This window comes from Cupressus sempervirens, chromosome 6, assembly GCF_028749045.1.
Source record: "Cupressus sempervirens isolate cs-2001-9-10 chromosome 6, ASM2874904v1, whole genome shotgun sequence".
NCBI lineage: Eukaryota > Viridiplantae > Streptophyta > Pinopsida > Cupressales > Cupressaceae > Cupressus > Cupressus sempervirens.
In genome coordinates this window covers 522,417,208-522,433,708 of record NC_143123.1, presented here as the reverse complement: position 1 = coordinate 522,433,708, position 16,501 = coordinate 522,417,208, and the positions used below count along the sequence as shown (strand labels likewise).

General features: G+C 33.8%; 1 protein-coding gene across 1 annotated transcript; it reads right to left on the bottom strand.

Moving 5' to 3' along the window:
• Positions 1-321: 321 nt before the first annotated feature.
• LOC149553317 (beta-1,3-galactosyltransferase pvg3-like) lies at positions 322-1,389 on the bottom strand. The gene has a single exon (XM_089789878.1). The coding sequence runs from the start codon at positions 1,387-1,389 to the stop codon at positions 322-324; it is 1,068 nt and encodes a 355-aa protein (XP_089646004.1).
• Positions 1,390-16,501: the final 15,112 nt, after the last annotated feature.

Sequence of the window (16,501 nt, the reverse complement as noted above, 5' to 3'; positions counted from 1 at the left end):
TTTGTCATAGATCATTACAACTATATCTCAATTTATGTTCTAACAACTAACAACATGAACTTGAAACAAATTCCATCAAACTTCCTCCACTAAAAATGTTGTGGTTTATTTATAACTTTTTAGCACAATGTTACTGACTTGGTCTTTTCAATCTTTGTTTTTGGACTGTAAGTGATCGCCCAGTACATGATTTTTAGTGTATGATTGGTTGGGTTGTTTTAAACTTGATATAGATCTCTACAAATTCTGAAGTGACCTAAAAGTAAAAGCTCAAAAAAAAAAAGTGAACAGTTCCCAATGGATGATGTCCTCCGTAAATAATTATAGATGATACAACATAGACTCCTTGAGAGGAGATGTAAAATTGAAGTACTTGAGAACAGCAAACCATCTCTCCCTGCCCTTGAGCTTGTGTACAGCAATTGTCTCGGGAATCAATTCATGGGAACACTTTCCATTAGCAAGAGGAAAGTCATACATGGCAGGCTTATTGCTAAACCTATTCTTAGCCTTATTTCCTTCATGCAGCCAAACCCCCACCATCATATCTTCAGGGCCCACTGTCTTGTTCTTAGGAATAGGAGACTCTTCAATCCATTTCACCAAATCCCATGACAGGGCAAATCCCATGCCAGACATATACTTTGCAAAAGGATCCATTTTTTCACAAGGAATAACATAGCCATAGTAAGTGTCATTCCTTGGCAAAGGCTTCAGTGACTCAGCCAACTTATCAATCCTAAAATAAATATCATCATCTGCCTTGATAACATAATCATACTGCAATCCCATCTTTGGCAGACTAGAGAAATAAGTATAAGTCTTACCTTCATTCATATTCTCTTCACAGTTCAATATGATGATATCATTGTGAGTCATGATCTCAAGAGCCACAAGGATTCTTTGATCATCCTTTGTAAGATTGCACAACACAAATTTCAAGTCCACTTTTGCATGGATTGTGGATTGACTTCCATAAACAGTACGAAGAAAATGCCTTCTTTCATACTCATCTGCCACTGTTAGGACTCCAATAAGAATACTGAACTCATAGTCAGGCTTATCAGATTCAATGGCTGCCGTGACATTCTCCTTGATATCATTTGTGCAGTTTTGAACTCGATTTGGGCAGCTACAATTGACGAAGATCTGACTGCCTTGAGAACCCACATAAGTATTCTCATCTGTTCTCACAAGAAATGATGGAACAGATGAATTGGGATTATAGTGCAATAATCTGCCAAAACTAGATGGGCTTGTATCTATTTGTCTGAAATCTGATACATTGACAAAGGCTATTAACAAAACCAGCACTATAAATAGACATAGAAGCCTTGTTTTCGGTACTGAGGTAGGGAAGAAGGAAAAGGATTTTCCAGTGCTCTTCATGAATCTTCTCACAAAAACCCCAAACAAAAAACTTTTTGATACAGATATGATGTTTTATGAAACTAATGGAATACAAAGACGATTGAAATGGCATAGAGTTGGGCTTTTCTAAAGGTGTATAGGCTTGCTTGATTTGATCACCTCTTCCCCATTCTGTTGCTACGGCTTTGCTTTTTGTCTGTGGATAACTGAATGAGATCAAGTATGCTTCTCTTTCATGCATTTTGGCCGCCTTCAGTTCTTGGGTATTTCAATCTCCATGTGAGTTGTGTTATTTTTACAATCTGTTGGCTTTAGAGAATAGTATTCCGCGGAAGTAGAGAGATACCCACAATGATAAATCCCGTCCCTGAAGGGTTGTTGATGAATAAAAATCATAACATGGATTCCTAAAGTAGAAATTAGGGTTGGTTCAAAATCTACCAGGGGCTCCCACAATCTGCCTTAAATGCCCAAACACTGTCGTTGACCTTCATTACGCACATTGATAGAGTCTATGTCTTTGAGGAAACCAAAACTAAAATGTGCCATTATTGGTAAAACAAGTGAAACATTTTGTAATATTTCTCTTACAATTTAATTTCCTTGATAATTTTTTTTCCCATTTAATGTCATTGGTCTATGATTATAAGTGAAACATTATGTGATATTTTTATTACAATTTTGTTTCATGTATTCATTGGATGATATTTCTATTACAATTTAATTTCATTGATCTGTGATTAGAAGTGAAACATTTTATGATATTTCTATTACAATTTATTTTCATGAGTTCATTTCGTAACTTTTTATTGTGATTTAATTTCATTGATATGTGAATTGATCCATGTTTCATGGATCAATGAGTTTGACTCAAATTACTACACAATTGAATTCTTATAGAAATATTACAATTTGACTTATTTTGGAAACTACTATTTTCGTTTATTTTAATTTAAAAATTATTTGTGTTTTTTTAAATTCTCTTTACTTAGTTTAGTTTCTTTGTTTGTGTCTTTGCATTATTGTGCTTTTTCCTTTTGTCATCTTTTCCTTGTTATTTATCTCCCTTGAGTGGTGACACGTTTCATTCTTTTATTATTTTTCTTTAATTTTGTTTATCTTATATATCTTGAGTCAACTCTAGTGTGTTGTTTTTAATTTTTAAATATCTACAATATTTTTAAAATGTTTAATTTGTCCAATGTTTTTAATTTGCATAGTGCCTCTATATGGTTAATGATTAATTTTTCCTTTTATTTGAATGCATTGTTTAAATGCGCGCGCACACACACACACACACACACACACACACACACACACACACACACACACACACAATGACTCTATATGGTTAATGATTAATTTTTTCTTTTATTTGAATGCATTGTTTACATGTTCATGCACACGCGCGCGCGCACACACACACACACACACGAACTAATTAGTTAATTCTATCCAATGTATAAGCACTTACAATTTTAGATATATTTACATCATATCATATATATCATGATATCAAGTGGTTCAAAGCCTAGTGTCAATCCCACAAGTGACCATGCTTCATAATCCTCATCTTATAGGAATCCTTGGGGTAGGGAGAGTTATAGACAAGAGACTATGTAGAAATTGTACCTCTCTAGCTCAACTAGAGGAAATGTTGCAAAATACCCATGTCATCCCTAATAGGGAGAAGCTTACATCTATTTAGACAGAGCTCATGAGTATGATTTAGAAGATTGAGTCATACAACCCATATGGTGATATATTCATTGACACATTTAATAAGAATTTAGTTCACATGGTCTTAAGACATTTAGGTGGAGGTCAATTGATAGGGATTTTTTTGAGCTCATTTTTAAAGGCACATTTCCATATTACCTTGAGATAGTTGTTGTTAGATCACATAGAGGGATAAAGTGTAGAAGTGACCTTCCAGTCCCTTTTATATATCCTAGATGGCTAACAACCCATTATAAGTGGTCTCAAAAGGATGAGGTGCTACTTTATTTTTCAAACAATTATATGTAGAATTCTATTTAGGTTGTGATCTGATTATACATACTTTTCATGATATATTGGCCAGGGGCAGGGTATATTCATAAATAAGTTTAGAAGTCCCAATCTACCATAGCCCCTAGTAAGGGGGCACTAGAGAGTCAAAACCTTTTGGTTCTTCCAAAAGTTTCAAAGGCCCATATTAGAGTTGGAGGGTTTGCAGCTAGGGAAGCATCATTGACATGTAATCTAGAATTTCCTCCATTGTGTTTCGGGTTGACAAGTTGTCATTTACTCACATGGATATATGCATATTACAATCCTACAGCAATTGTATTGTTGATCTACAACATGTAATTTTTATTTATGCATCTAGTATGAGCTCCTTACGCCTGAAGAGATAGTACATTTATCTGAGGATCATTTGCACACCATGAACTCCATTTTTGTAATGTCCCCACTATTAGGGTTAGTTTGGGACAGGTAATACTTGCAAAATAATGGTTAGAATCATAACAGTAAAAAAACTAACTATTGTTCTACCCTCTAATTTAACCCCAATCTTAAGGATGTCTCTAGATCAGGCTTCCTAGCTCATAGCTACCTCATCATATTCTTGGTAGTGCACCCTTAAGATTCTTCATAGACAAGACATCCTCTATCCAAGGCCAATCACATATGCATATGTTGACATCATTAGAATATTCTGGCACATGGAGATTATCCATTGATTCTCGACCATGGTGGTGAGATCTTACAATCTCCCATACCCCATGTTTCAAGTCTCATTAATCTCCATGGTGTTAACCCCATGAGGTAACACAATATTATCCACAAGTACAATTCACTAATATAAATAAATTCATAAATATAATTAAAGAAATATAGTCCATAAACATACCTTTCTTACCTTCTTCTTTTCTTGGTCCATGTGGCTCTATCCTTAGTTAGCCCTTCAGTGAATTATTCCTTCTAGATTACCTCAATTGTTTATTTATTTTCTAAAGTTCTTCCTTTTCTAATTATAAGGAAAGATAAAATATACTTTTTTGTCTCTTCTTTTCCAAGAGTCACAACCTTTCATAATACAAATCATTTGAAAACTCACAATACTTTATAGTTATAATCCTTTCAAAAAGTTAGAACACTTCATAACTAAAGGTCACCACTTGTAGGTGAGTTGGTCTATGCCTTGAGGTTTACTTCCTTGAGGTCATAGGTTTGAATTCGCTTCGCAGTGGAGAAAGGTTGTAGGCCAATTTCCCTTACGGGACTTCCGTGCCAAGTACCTACTCCACTGGCCTAGGGTATAGGACTGGACTTTTTTCCCAAAGTTTTAAAGTATCCTAGAATAGAATGGGGTCTGGTAGAGCTCTGGTAGGAGGGAATCTGGTTGGTGGGAATTTAGTAGTTGGGATCAACCCTAGTGGTATAGGGAATTTGGAAGCAGGGAGTTCAGAAGGCGGTACAAGGAAGTCAGATATGGGTTTTAGTGTGCTTCTGGAGTAGGAAGAAGAGAAATTTTTATTGGGTTTCTACACTAGAATATTTGGGGTCTCTGAATGTAATCATTCTAATCCTCTGACCGAGAGCTCAATCCAAATAAGGGACCCACTGAAGGACAATAATATTTTGGTGGATGTGATTTAGAATGTTGAAGGATCATGTGTTGAGGAGTAGAAGGAGTAGGATTTGTGAAGCAGGTCAATGAAAGTGATCTTTGTTGTTTGGAAAAGGCATGGAGGCAAGTACCTATTACTTCAAAATCCTCCTAGGAAAAAGGTGACTTTCATATTTTTATCCCAAATTTGATAGTTGATTATTATATTTCAACTATGGATTTGGCCCTTGTAGGGAAATTTATGGGGGGTCATCCAGAATTTGAAGCTCTTTAAAAAATGATTAAAAGGGAATGGGCTATCCGTGGACAAGTGGATATTTCTATAATGATGAAAGGGTTTTTCTCCTTTGTTTTTATATGCAAGGAAGATTTAAATATGGTTTAACGTGGAGGTCCTTGGTCATTTGGTAATAATACATTAACAATTAAAAAATGGGAACCAAATATGGATCTCTCTGATGCTTTCTTCCTTACTACTCCGGTGTGGGTTAGACTCATAGGGCTCCCACTTGATTTTTGGCATGAAGACATTTTTAAGCGGATAGCTAGTTCTTTTGGAGAACTTATAACAATTGATAATATAACACCATCAAGATATAAACTTCAATGTGCTAGAATCTATGTGAAAGTTTCTCATTTGAAGGACCTTCCTCGAAAGGTGGAAATTAATTAAAAATTAGGAAAGTGCATGCAAGAGATTTATTTTGAAGATCTTCCTAATGCTTATTTTGTTTGAAAAAAATAGGGTCACTGGGCAAACAATTGTCCTTTGAAAATTAAAAATAAATAAAAATGGTAAATGTGGAAAAAAAGGTTCAAAAAAGGTTTGGAAACCTAAAGTTCTCCCCAATAAGATGGTCTTGCAAGAATAGAAAGATGAATCCAAAGCTAATTAAAATAAGGATAAGATGAAGGAGGAAGAGGAGAAAATCCAAAATATTGATGATATTAGTATCAAGGATAATAAGGACGTGGATATACTAATGGACCAGATGGTCATATATCAAAATAAAGATGACAAGCTGGAAGAGATATAAGCTTTAGAGGAGATAAGGAAGGAGAAATTCTCGAGGAAAGGAGTTGTCAACTGAATGAGATTGAAATTTTAGAGGAATCATAAGATGAAGAAACCCTTTCTTTGTTGAATCCTCTATGTCAAGATTTTCCTCTTATTGAAAGTATATTAGATTCTAAGTGTTTGGATTTGTTAACTCAAAAGAAATAACATAAACAAAAATAGGGTCAAAGGAAGAAAATAGATTAAAAAATCTAACCCTTTTCCCATAGGAGTTGAGACTCGAAGAAGTAAATTGGAAATAAGCTCCCTTAATTTGAAGCTGAATGTTGGGAATCTAGACAAACCTAGCAAAAAAACAACTAGGAAGACAAGAGAAAGTGAAAGTTTGCAGAATATTGCTAATGGGAAGTAGGCAACTATTCTGGATTTTACCCCTAAAAAGTTATAATAAAAGTTAATACCTAGAATATTAGGGGGATGAACAATATCTATAAACTTGATGTTGTCTGAAATTTTGTTAGAGAGTGCAAACCTGATATAATGGTGCTCTAGGAAACTAAAATGGACAAAGATGAAGCTGAAAAATTGAAATCTTTCAATAACTATTGTATTATGGCAAGTAGTTCTGAAGATTCTTCAAGGGGAATGTTGATTATGTGGAAGCATTCTTTGTTTTCTGGTGCCCTGATGGATGCCAATAAACACTTTATTGCTGTTAAGATTTAGATTTTGTCCCAGGATAAAAAAATGGTATGTAGTCAATGTGTATGCTCCTAATAATAAGAACACTAGAAAAAAGTTTTAAGATTCTCTATCTAAACTTAAGAGTGTTAATTATTATGGTAGTTGGTTATTTCTGGGGGATTTTAATGTTCCTCTTTATGAACATGAAAAAAAGGAGGTAATTCTAGTCAAATGGAAGGAAGGCTAGACCTTATGGACTTTATTAATAATGAAGGCTTAATAGATCTAGATATTCAAGGCATTGATTTCACTTGGAGTAATAAAAGAGTTGGAAATTATTGTATCCAAGCTCATTTGGATAGAGTTCTTATATCTACGGATTGGACTAAATATTTTATGCATAATCTCAATGCTATTCAGAAGATTGTGTCTGATCATTTTTCACTTTTGTTTAAAGTAGAGGCTATTCAAGCTAGGAAGAATTTCCCATTCAAATTTGAGAAAATGTGGATACACCACCCACATTTTGAGGATCTATTGGAAGAATGGTGGAATAGTAATATCGAAGGAACAATTTTATTTCATGTTGCCTCTAAACTTAAGAATGTCAAAAAGAGAGTTAGAGAATAGAATAAAAGATCATTTGGGAATATTTTCGAAAGAAAACCAAATCTAAAGGATGATCTAAAATCTATCCAAGATAGAATACAATAGGAGGGATACTTGATGGAGCTGGTCAAATAAGAGAACGAAAGGTTGGTAGACTACCATGACATCATTTCTAAAGAAGAAATATTTTGGAGGCAGAGGTCTAGATCCATTTGGCTAGAAGAAGGGGATAGAAATACCAAATTTTTTCATCTTTCAACTATGAAATACAGAGCCAAGAATCACATCTCTATCCTTACTAAGGGAAGATAAAAAAATTACTAATGAGAAGAATATTTCTAATGAATTGGTCTCCTTTTTGTCTTCTATGCTATCCTCTGACCCTAATGTTGATGAAACTAAATAGTTTGAGCTGCTTGAAGCAATTCAACATATGGTCTCTAATGAGAAGAATAAAATGTTGAGTGCTATTCCCAAGGGAGATGAAATTTTCAAAGCTATTTTCTCATTTGAAGGAGATAAATCCCCAAGTCTAGATGGTTTGTCTATATTTTTCTTTCAGAAATAGTGGAAACTGGTTGGAAAAGATGTTGTGATTTTGTCAAAGAATTCTTTGGAGGTAAAATAATGCTAAAGGAAATCAACTCTACCTTTCTTTGTCTTATCCCAAAGAAGGTAGGAGTTGAATCACCTAAAAAGTTTAGACTAATTAGCCTCTCTATTTCAATTTACTAAATCATCTCTAAAGTCCTCACTTTGAGATTATTGAGTATCCTTCCTAGTCTAATTTTTAAGCAACATAATGGTTTTATTCTTGAAAGACAAATTCTTAACTATATTATATATGTTCATGAAGATATCCATTCTTTATCTCTATCTAATAAACATGGGTTTATTATGAAAGTAGACATTGCTAAAGCTTATGATAGAATCAAATGGAATTTTCTTTACAAGCTTTTACTTTCTTTTGGCTTTAATGATAATGTTATTAAGCTAATTCTATAGTTGGTCTCAACTACTTCTCTTGTTGTGTTAGTCAATGGGAGTTCCATTGATTTTTTAAAACCCTCAAGGGGGTTGAGGCAAGGTGATCCTATCTCTCCTATTTTCTTTACTATTATGGCTGATAGCTTGGGAAAACATATTGGGAAGCTAGTTTTAAGAGGGGAAATTCAAGGTTTGAGACCTTCTTCTCATCCTCTTATATGCTCTCATGAAAAATTTGTGGATGATACAATTTTTTTAGGTAAAGCATATGTTAGAGAGGCTAGAAGCCTTAAAAAGGCTCTCAATCTTTATTCTTCTTTTTCTAGGTAGCTGATAAATTAGAATAAGAGTTATCTCTTTTTTATTAACACTCTTGAACTTAGATAGAGAAAGATTGAAAATATTCTTGGATGTTCTATAAGATCTTTTCTATGTTCCTATCTTGGTCTCCCTTTGGGGCTTAGCCCTTCATATACCTTTTGGGACGATCTAGTTAAGAAAATCAATAAGAAATTAGCTGGTTGGAAAGGTAATATGTTGAGTCAAGTAGGTAAAGTTACTCTTCTCAAAGCTTGCATTCAAAGTATCCCAACTTATGCTTTGAGCCTCTTTAGGATTCTAGCTAAATTTGTAGATGCTATTGATAAAATTCAAACAAATTTTTTATGGTTTGGAACTAAGGAAAATAAGAGAATGACTTTGATCGCTTGGGAAATGATCTATAAACCTAAGATAGATGGTGGTTTGGGTATTAGATCTATAATAAGTATGAATAAAGATTTATTAGCTAAACAAGGGTGGCGAGTGTATCAAGATGATAAGGAATGGAGCTCTATTTGGAAACATAAGTATCTTTATGATGCTCTGACTATTTCTGACTTCTTATCCTACCCTATTATACCTACCTCTTCTACTATTTAGAGTGCGGTCCAAGATGTTGGAAATATTCAAGAATATGGTAGGTTACTGAGAGGGGAGGGGTGAATCAGTAACCTTAAAATTTTTACCAAATTTAGATCTTAATTACAATAATCCAATTACCATTTAGTTCATTAAATCAGATCTAACTACATGCATGAGAAACTGAAAAACATAAAACATTCATAACACTTGAACACAATAATTTGGTGACCCAGAAACCTTCCAAATAGAAAGTAAAATTGGGTTGGGGATGATACCCATAGAACTTCAATACTGCAACATAAAGTTGGTCTGTTAAGGCTTACAATGATCGCTTTTGATGATCTGTCCTATTAGGAGCAATTAGGACTACTAGGTCCACCTTGTTAGAGGTTTTACAAAGACACAATTTGTTGGAAATATAGATGGAGTAACTGAGAGGGGGGGGGGGGGGGGTGAATCAGTTACCACAAAAAAAAATCCACAGATCCCTTAGATGTTTGATAAAACTAGTAACTATTGTCACTCAGTAAACATACTCAAAATGTTGTAACTCACTAAATGTAGTGTATGTTAACTTTAACAGATCTTAAATATTCACAGTGATTAACATGCAAACATAACACATAAGACACCAGATTTAATGTGGAAACCCAATATGGGAAAAACCACCAAGTAACTAGCTACTATTTTTCACTCTTCTGAAGTGAGCCTTGTTAGGTGCCAACCTGGTTAAAGGTTACAAAACACACAGTTAGGTGTGACCTTGTTAGAGGATTTAATCACCTTGTTAGGAGTGGCTTTACAAAAGGTCTTTATAACAATTCAATAGAACTGTCACCTTATTAGAGGATTCACAAATGGTTGTTAAACCAACTCTACTAAGAGATTTTGGAGTCACTACTAGAATGGTAAGAAAGTAAAAATGAAATGACCTAAATGAGATGTAACTTAATTGTTGATTACAGATCTTTGTTCTGTTTCACTAGATCCTTCTTGATCAAATATAACTTTGATGCTCCTCCAGGATATTTGAGCATCCTTCAAAGTTTTCTCACACTTTTCTCTTCAAACAATCAATACACTTGCATGCTCGCTCATACATTTAGAATGCTCAACTTGACCTTTCATATATACCATTCAAATTATCAAGTCGTCTCATTTACAACTTACAATCACCAATAATCATTACCTTAGTCGGCTGGAATCAATATTTGAAATAATTAAACTTTATTTCTCAAATCAAAAAAATCCTTCATTAGCCAACCCTGCTTGATAAACACTATTCCTGAAATGATTTCTTGTATTAACCAACAGAAGCTTGGTTAACACTGCAAACTCGCAAAATCTTTTGGTAACTGAGTGAACTTGGGAAACACTAACTTTCCTTTGTTAACCATGAGAGCTCGGTAGACACTGTCTGCCAACTGATATGACATTTGTGTAACATCAAAGACAACACACAATTAGACAAATGCATCCAAAAATCTCCCTCTTTGGCATTGATGGCAACACAACATGTCATAGCACAATGAAATTTGAAAACAAGAATTTCTCTAATAGAAATTTTCTCCCTCTTAGATTTTATGCCACAAACTTCTCTAATGTAGTAATCTCCCTCTATGAAGGAATTGCATAGCTTCTTCTTCAAATAGTAAACTCTCCCTCAAACAAATTTCAAAAGGATATGACAGTAAACTCTCCCTCTTTGACAAAACATGCCAAAGACAACACATACCAAATGAGTATCAATGTACCTTGAGTATTGATTCATATGAAATGTTCCCTTGACTATGCTACATCAATTGATAGATATTCAACTTGGTTCCTATTGATGCATCACTAAAAATTTATTTTAGTGAGCTTCTGATAGGGGAATGAACCCTAACTTACCTATTAGATACAAGAATGCATCTTTAGGTAATGCCTTGGTGAATATGTCTATAATCTATTCTTTTGTATGGACATATACCAATACAATTTCTTTATCCTGCACCAATACTCTGACAAAATGATATTTTATAGAAATATTTTTGGTTTTGAAATGCATCACTAGATTCTTTGATATGTTAATTGCACAATTATTATCACAAAACATGACAACTAGTTCTTTGATTTCAACCTTCATGCCTTCCAAGTATCTCAAGATCCTTTTGATTGCCATCATATGATTTTTTCTAGGTTTTGCTAAGAATCTTGCCACTATACCAACTGTAAGAGCAATATCAAGCCTTGTATAAACTACATACTGTAATTTTCCAATCATTGATCTATATAAGGTCTAATCTACCTCTTTTGAATCATCATCTTTGGTAAGCTTCAGTCCAATATACATGGAGGTTCCAACTGGTTTTGAAGCTTCCATACCAAACTTCTTGAGTATCTCCTTGATGTACTTAGACTAAGTGATGTAGATACCATTGTTTCTTTGTTGTATCTAAAGACCAAAAAAGAATTTAATCTCACCAAACATAGACATTTCAAATTCTTTGTTCATTTGCTCTGAAAATTCTAGATCATCATTCCCTATAAACAAAGTATAATCCACAAATATTTCTGCCAAAAAAATTTTGTTATCTAGTCCTTCCTTGATGTACAAACTACTGTTATCATTAGTTCTTTGGAAACCAATGTAAATAAGGTAGTTGCAATCTCTCATACCATGCTCTAGGAGCTTGTTTTAGACCATACAATGCTTTGTCTAATTTGCAGACCATGTCCCTTTTGTCTAGATCAACAAAACCTTCAGGTTGTTCAATATAGACTTCTTCATCAAGAATACCATTGATAAATGCTAATTTAACATCCATTTGATATACCTCAAATCATTTATGTGTTGCATATGCAAGTAAGGTCCTGACACCTTCCAATCTTGCAACAGGAGCAAAAGTCTCACTATAATCAATTCCTTCTTCAAGTACCAATCTAGCTTTATTTCTTGATACCTTACCATCTTCATTCAACTTATTCATGAATACCCATTTTGTTCCAATCAAATTTTTATCTTTAGGCCTAGGTATAAGAGTCCAAGTTTTGTTCTTTTCTATTTTCTCTATCTCTTCATTTATAGCCTCAATCCAACTTTCATTTTCCAATGCATCTTTGATATTTTTAGGTTCAAAATCAGCAAGTAAACATGTACCTTTCAGCTTACTTCTTGTCATAGTACCTTTTGATTTGTCTCCAATAATCTAATCTAGTGCATGATGTCTTCTAACATACTTGGCCAATGCAGGTTCCTTGCCTCTTGAATAAATTGCATTGTCATCCTCTTGAACTTCAACTTTAGGTTCTGGCTGCTCAGACTTAGTAGGCATTGGCTTGGTAGCTTCAGAATGTGACTTGGGTCCTTGTGACTTGGTATGAACTTCTTGAAACTTGGTGACTAATGAAGACTTGGGAGTTGAAGTCTCCTGATTGATAGATGTGTCTAGAAATGTATCAAGTTCAACATAAACAAATCTCCTATAATCTTCTAGTTCCTTTCTACTTTCTTCTTTAGTCCTTTCTGCAAACTCATCAACTTTCACATGTGCACTTTCTATGATTTTATGAGTTGACAAATTCAAACATCTATATGCCTTGCTCTTGCAAGAATATCCTAAAAATATGTCTTCCTCACCTTTCACATCAAATTTTCCTTTTCTAGATTCTTTCAAGATGTAACATTTACTTCCAAATACTTTTAGGTAACTTACATTGGGTTTATAGCCATACCATAACTCATAGGGGGTTTTGAATGAGTCCTTCTTCAACTATACTTAATTTAAGGTATGAACTCTAGTGTTGATAGCTTCCTTCTAGTATTTGATAGTAATGTTCTTTTCAATCATTAGAGTCCTTGCAAAATCCATGATATATCTATTCCTCCTTTTAGCTATTCCATTTTTCTCGGGAGTTCCAGGGGTTGATACTTGTCTTTTGATTCATCTTTCAATGCAAAATTTATTGAATTCATTGGAGATGAATTCACCACCTCTATCTGGCTTTGGGCATTTCAATCTTTTCTCTATTTCCTTCTCTACTCTTGCCAAATACCATTTGAATTTCTCAAATGCTTCTAAATTCTCTCTAAAATAAATAACAGTCATCATTCTAGAGTAGTCATCAACAAATAGAATGAAGAACTTTTCTCCAGTATAGCTCTCAATTCAAATAGGTCCACACAAATCAGTATGCACAATTTCCAAAATATCTTCAGACTGATAGTTTTTACTTTTAAAGCTAGTCTTTCCCATTTTACCAATCTAACAATTCTTGCATAAACCAGCATTAGGTTTCTTCAAACTAAGAATGCCTCTTACTTTCCTGAATTTTCTTATTTTCACCATGTTATCAAAATTTTCATGACATAACCTTTTGTGCCATAACCAACTTTCTTCAACTTGAGCAATAAAACATGAGCACTCACCAAGATCAAGATAAAACAAGTTACCTTTTGTTTGTTTGCCTGATCCAATCAGTTTTCCTTTGTCATCCAGTAGTCTTGCCTCGCCATGCATGAATTCCACCTTGAATGCAATATTGATTAGTTGTGCCACACTCAACATATTATGTTTTAGTTCTTCAACCCAATAGGCATTATCACATACAAGTTCTTTGGTTAATGAGCTTCGTCCTCTTCTTTTTATGCAACAAGGTTCATTTTCCAAACCTTACACTACCACCATCATAGTCTTCAAAATGTTCAAACTTTGTTTTGTTACTAGTCATATGATGTGAACATCCACTATCTATGATCCATATATCATTTTTTCTCACATGAGAGATAAGTGTCATCTTATCTTGTTCATCATTATCAGATTCTTCTTTCACAACAATGTAAACTATTTCATCCTCACTATTATTAGAATCCTTAGAGCCCTTAGCCATAAAAGATATTTTCTTACCTTTGTCCTTGAATGATTTGGAATCTTTCTTGCCATTGCACTTGTGACCTTTCTTCTCATCCTTGCTTTGTTTTTTTGGGCACCTGGCTGCAATATGACAAATTTCTTCACATAAAAAATAGATTAGGGGAACTTTACCTTTGTATTTTCCTCTGCCTCTAGAATATTTCCTTGCAAGTAGAGCTTCAACAACTTCAAGATCACTATCAGAACTTTCCTCTGATTCTTCTTCACTTTCTGACTGAGTGTCCTTTACTTTCTTGCCTTTTTCCTTAAGTGAAACCTTGGTCTCAAATGTAGATTCAATATTCTTGGAAGTTGGAACATAGTTATCATAGTTATCTAGCCCAAAGGTTGTCAATCTTCCTACCAGGGTATCCAAAGTTATCTTATGATTTGTCTCACATCTTCTTTCTTGAATTGTAGATACTTTAATTGCATAAATAGGAATCAATGTTCTAAGAACTTTACTTACAATTGTTTCTTCCTTGATTTCTCCTCGAGAAGCTTTGATTGCATTGAGACTTTCTTTGATCCTTTCAAAATATTTGGCAATGTTTTCATCCTCTCTCATTCTCATCTAATCAAATTGTCCTCTAAGGCTTTCTACTTTTGCTCTCCTCACATTGTCATCACCACCATAGATATCCTTTAGCTTGTTCCACATAGCAAAGGTAGTTTTGCAGTCCTTGATATCATCAAATTCTTCATAGTTTAGAGCAGATGCAATGTCTATCATCATGATGTTATGAGTCTTCTTCTTAGCAATGTCATTAATAGATAATGTACCAAAAGGAGTAGTGTATTCTTCATCAAGGTATTTTAATCATGTATCACCAATGGAAGCCAGATGAAGTCTCATTAGGCCCTGCCATGCTGAAAAGTTATCTTTGTTAAGCCTTGGAATTTTTCTCTTGTAAGACATCTTGATCTTTAGCTTAGGTCTTGAAACCCTTCTTGCAAGCACCAAAAGCTCTGATACCAATTTTTGGAAATATAGATGGAGTAACTGAGAGGGGGGGTGAATCAATTACCACAAAAACAAATCCACAGATCTCTTAGATGTCTAATAAAACTAGTTACTATTGTCACTTAGGAAATATATTTAAAATGTTGTAACTTGGTAAATGTAGTGTATGTTAACTTTAATAGATCTTATAGATTCATAGTGATTAACATGCAAACATAAAAGAAATAACATGAACACATAAGACACTAGATTTAACATAGAAACCCAATATGGGAAAAACCACCAAGTAACTAGCTAGTATTTTTCACTCTTCTGAAGTGAGCCTTGTTAGGAGCCAACCTGGTTAAAGGTTACAAAACAAATAGTTAGGTGTGACCTTGTTAGAGTATTTAATCACCCTGTTAGGAGTGGCTTTGCAAAAAGGTCTTTAGAACAATTCAATAGAACTGTCACATTGTTAGAGGATTTACAAATGGCTATTAAACCAACTCTACTAAGAGATTGTGGAATCACTGGTACAATGGTAAGAAAGTAACAATGGAATGAATTGAATTAGATTCAACTAAATTTTTGATTATAAATCTCTATTCTTCTTCACTAGATCCTTCCTGATCAAATATAACTTTGCTACTTCTCAAGGATATTTGACCATCCTTGAAAGTTTGCTCACACTTTCCTCTTCAAACAATCAATACACTTGCATGCTCACTCATACATTTAGAATGCTCAACTTGACCTTTCATATATACCATTCAAATTATCAAGTCACCTCATTTACAACTTACAATCACCAATACTCATTACCTCAGTCAGTTGGAATCAATACTTGAAATAATTAAACTTTATTTCTCAAATCAACAAAATCCTTCATTGGGCAATCCTTCTTGGTAAAATCTATTCCTAAAATGATTTCATGTGTTAACCAACAGAAGCTTGATTAACACTGTGAACCTGCAAAATCCTTTGGTAACCGAGTGAACTCGGTAAACACTAACTTTCCTTTGTTAACCATTAGAGCTTGGTAGACACTGTCTACCAGCTGATATGACATTTGTGTAACATCAAAGAAAACACACAAGTAGAAAATTATATCCAATAACAATTAAGTATGCACTCTATTAAGAGATTTAAGAAAAAATTGTTAATTCTACCCTATTAAAGGATTTGGATTGGTTCACCTATTAGCTGAAATATTGGATCTCTGACTTACAACTGATTTGTTGATAGAGATTCTTTGAAGTACTGATCACCTTTCTATGATGGATATGTCTTTGCTACTCCTTTACTGATATGGCCTTACAATACACTTTTTCTATTGCTGATTCACATTCACATGCTTCTATTTCACATTACATTCACACATTCATACTTACATACTTTCTCATCCTGCCTTAGATATGACACAATATATATATATATATATATATATATATATGTATATATATACATATATATAT

Coding starts and splice junctions, on each gene's coding strand:
- LOC149553317 (XM_089789878.1), bottom strand. CDS start 1,389: ATGAAGAGCACTGGAAAATCCTTTTCCTTCTTCCCTACCTCAGTACCG.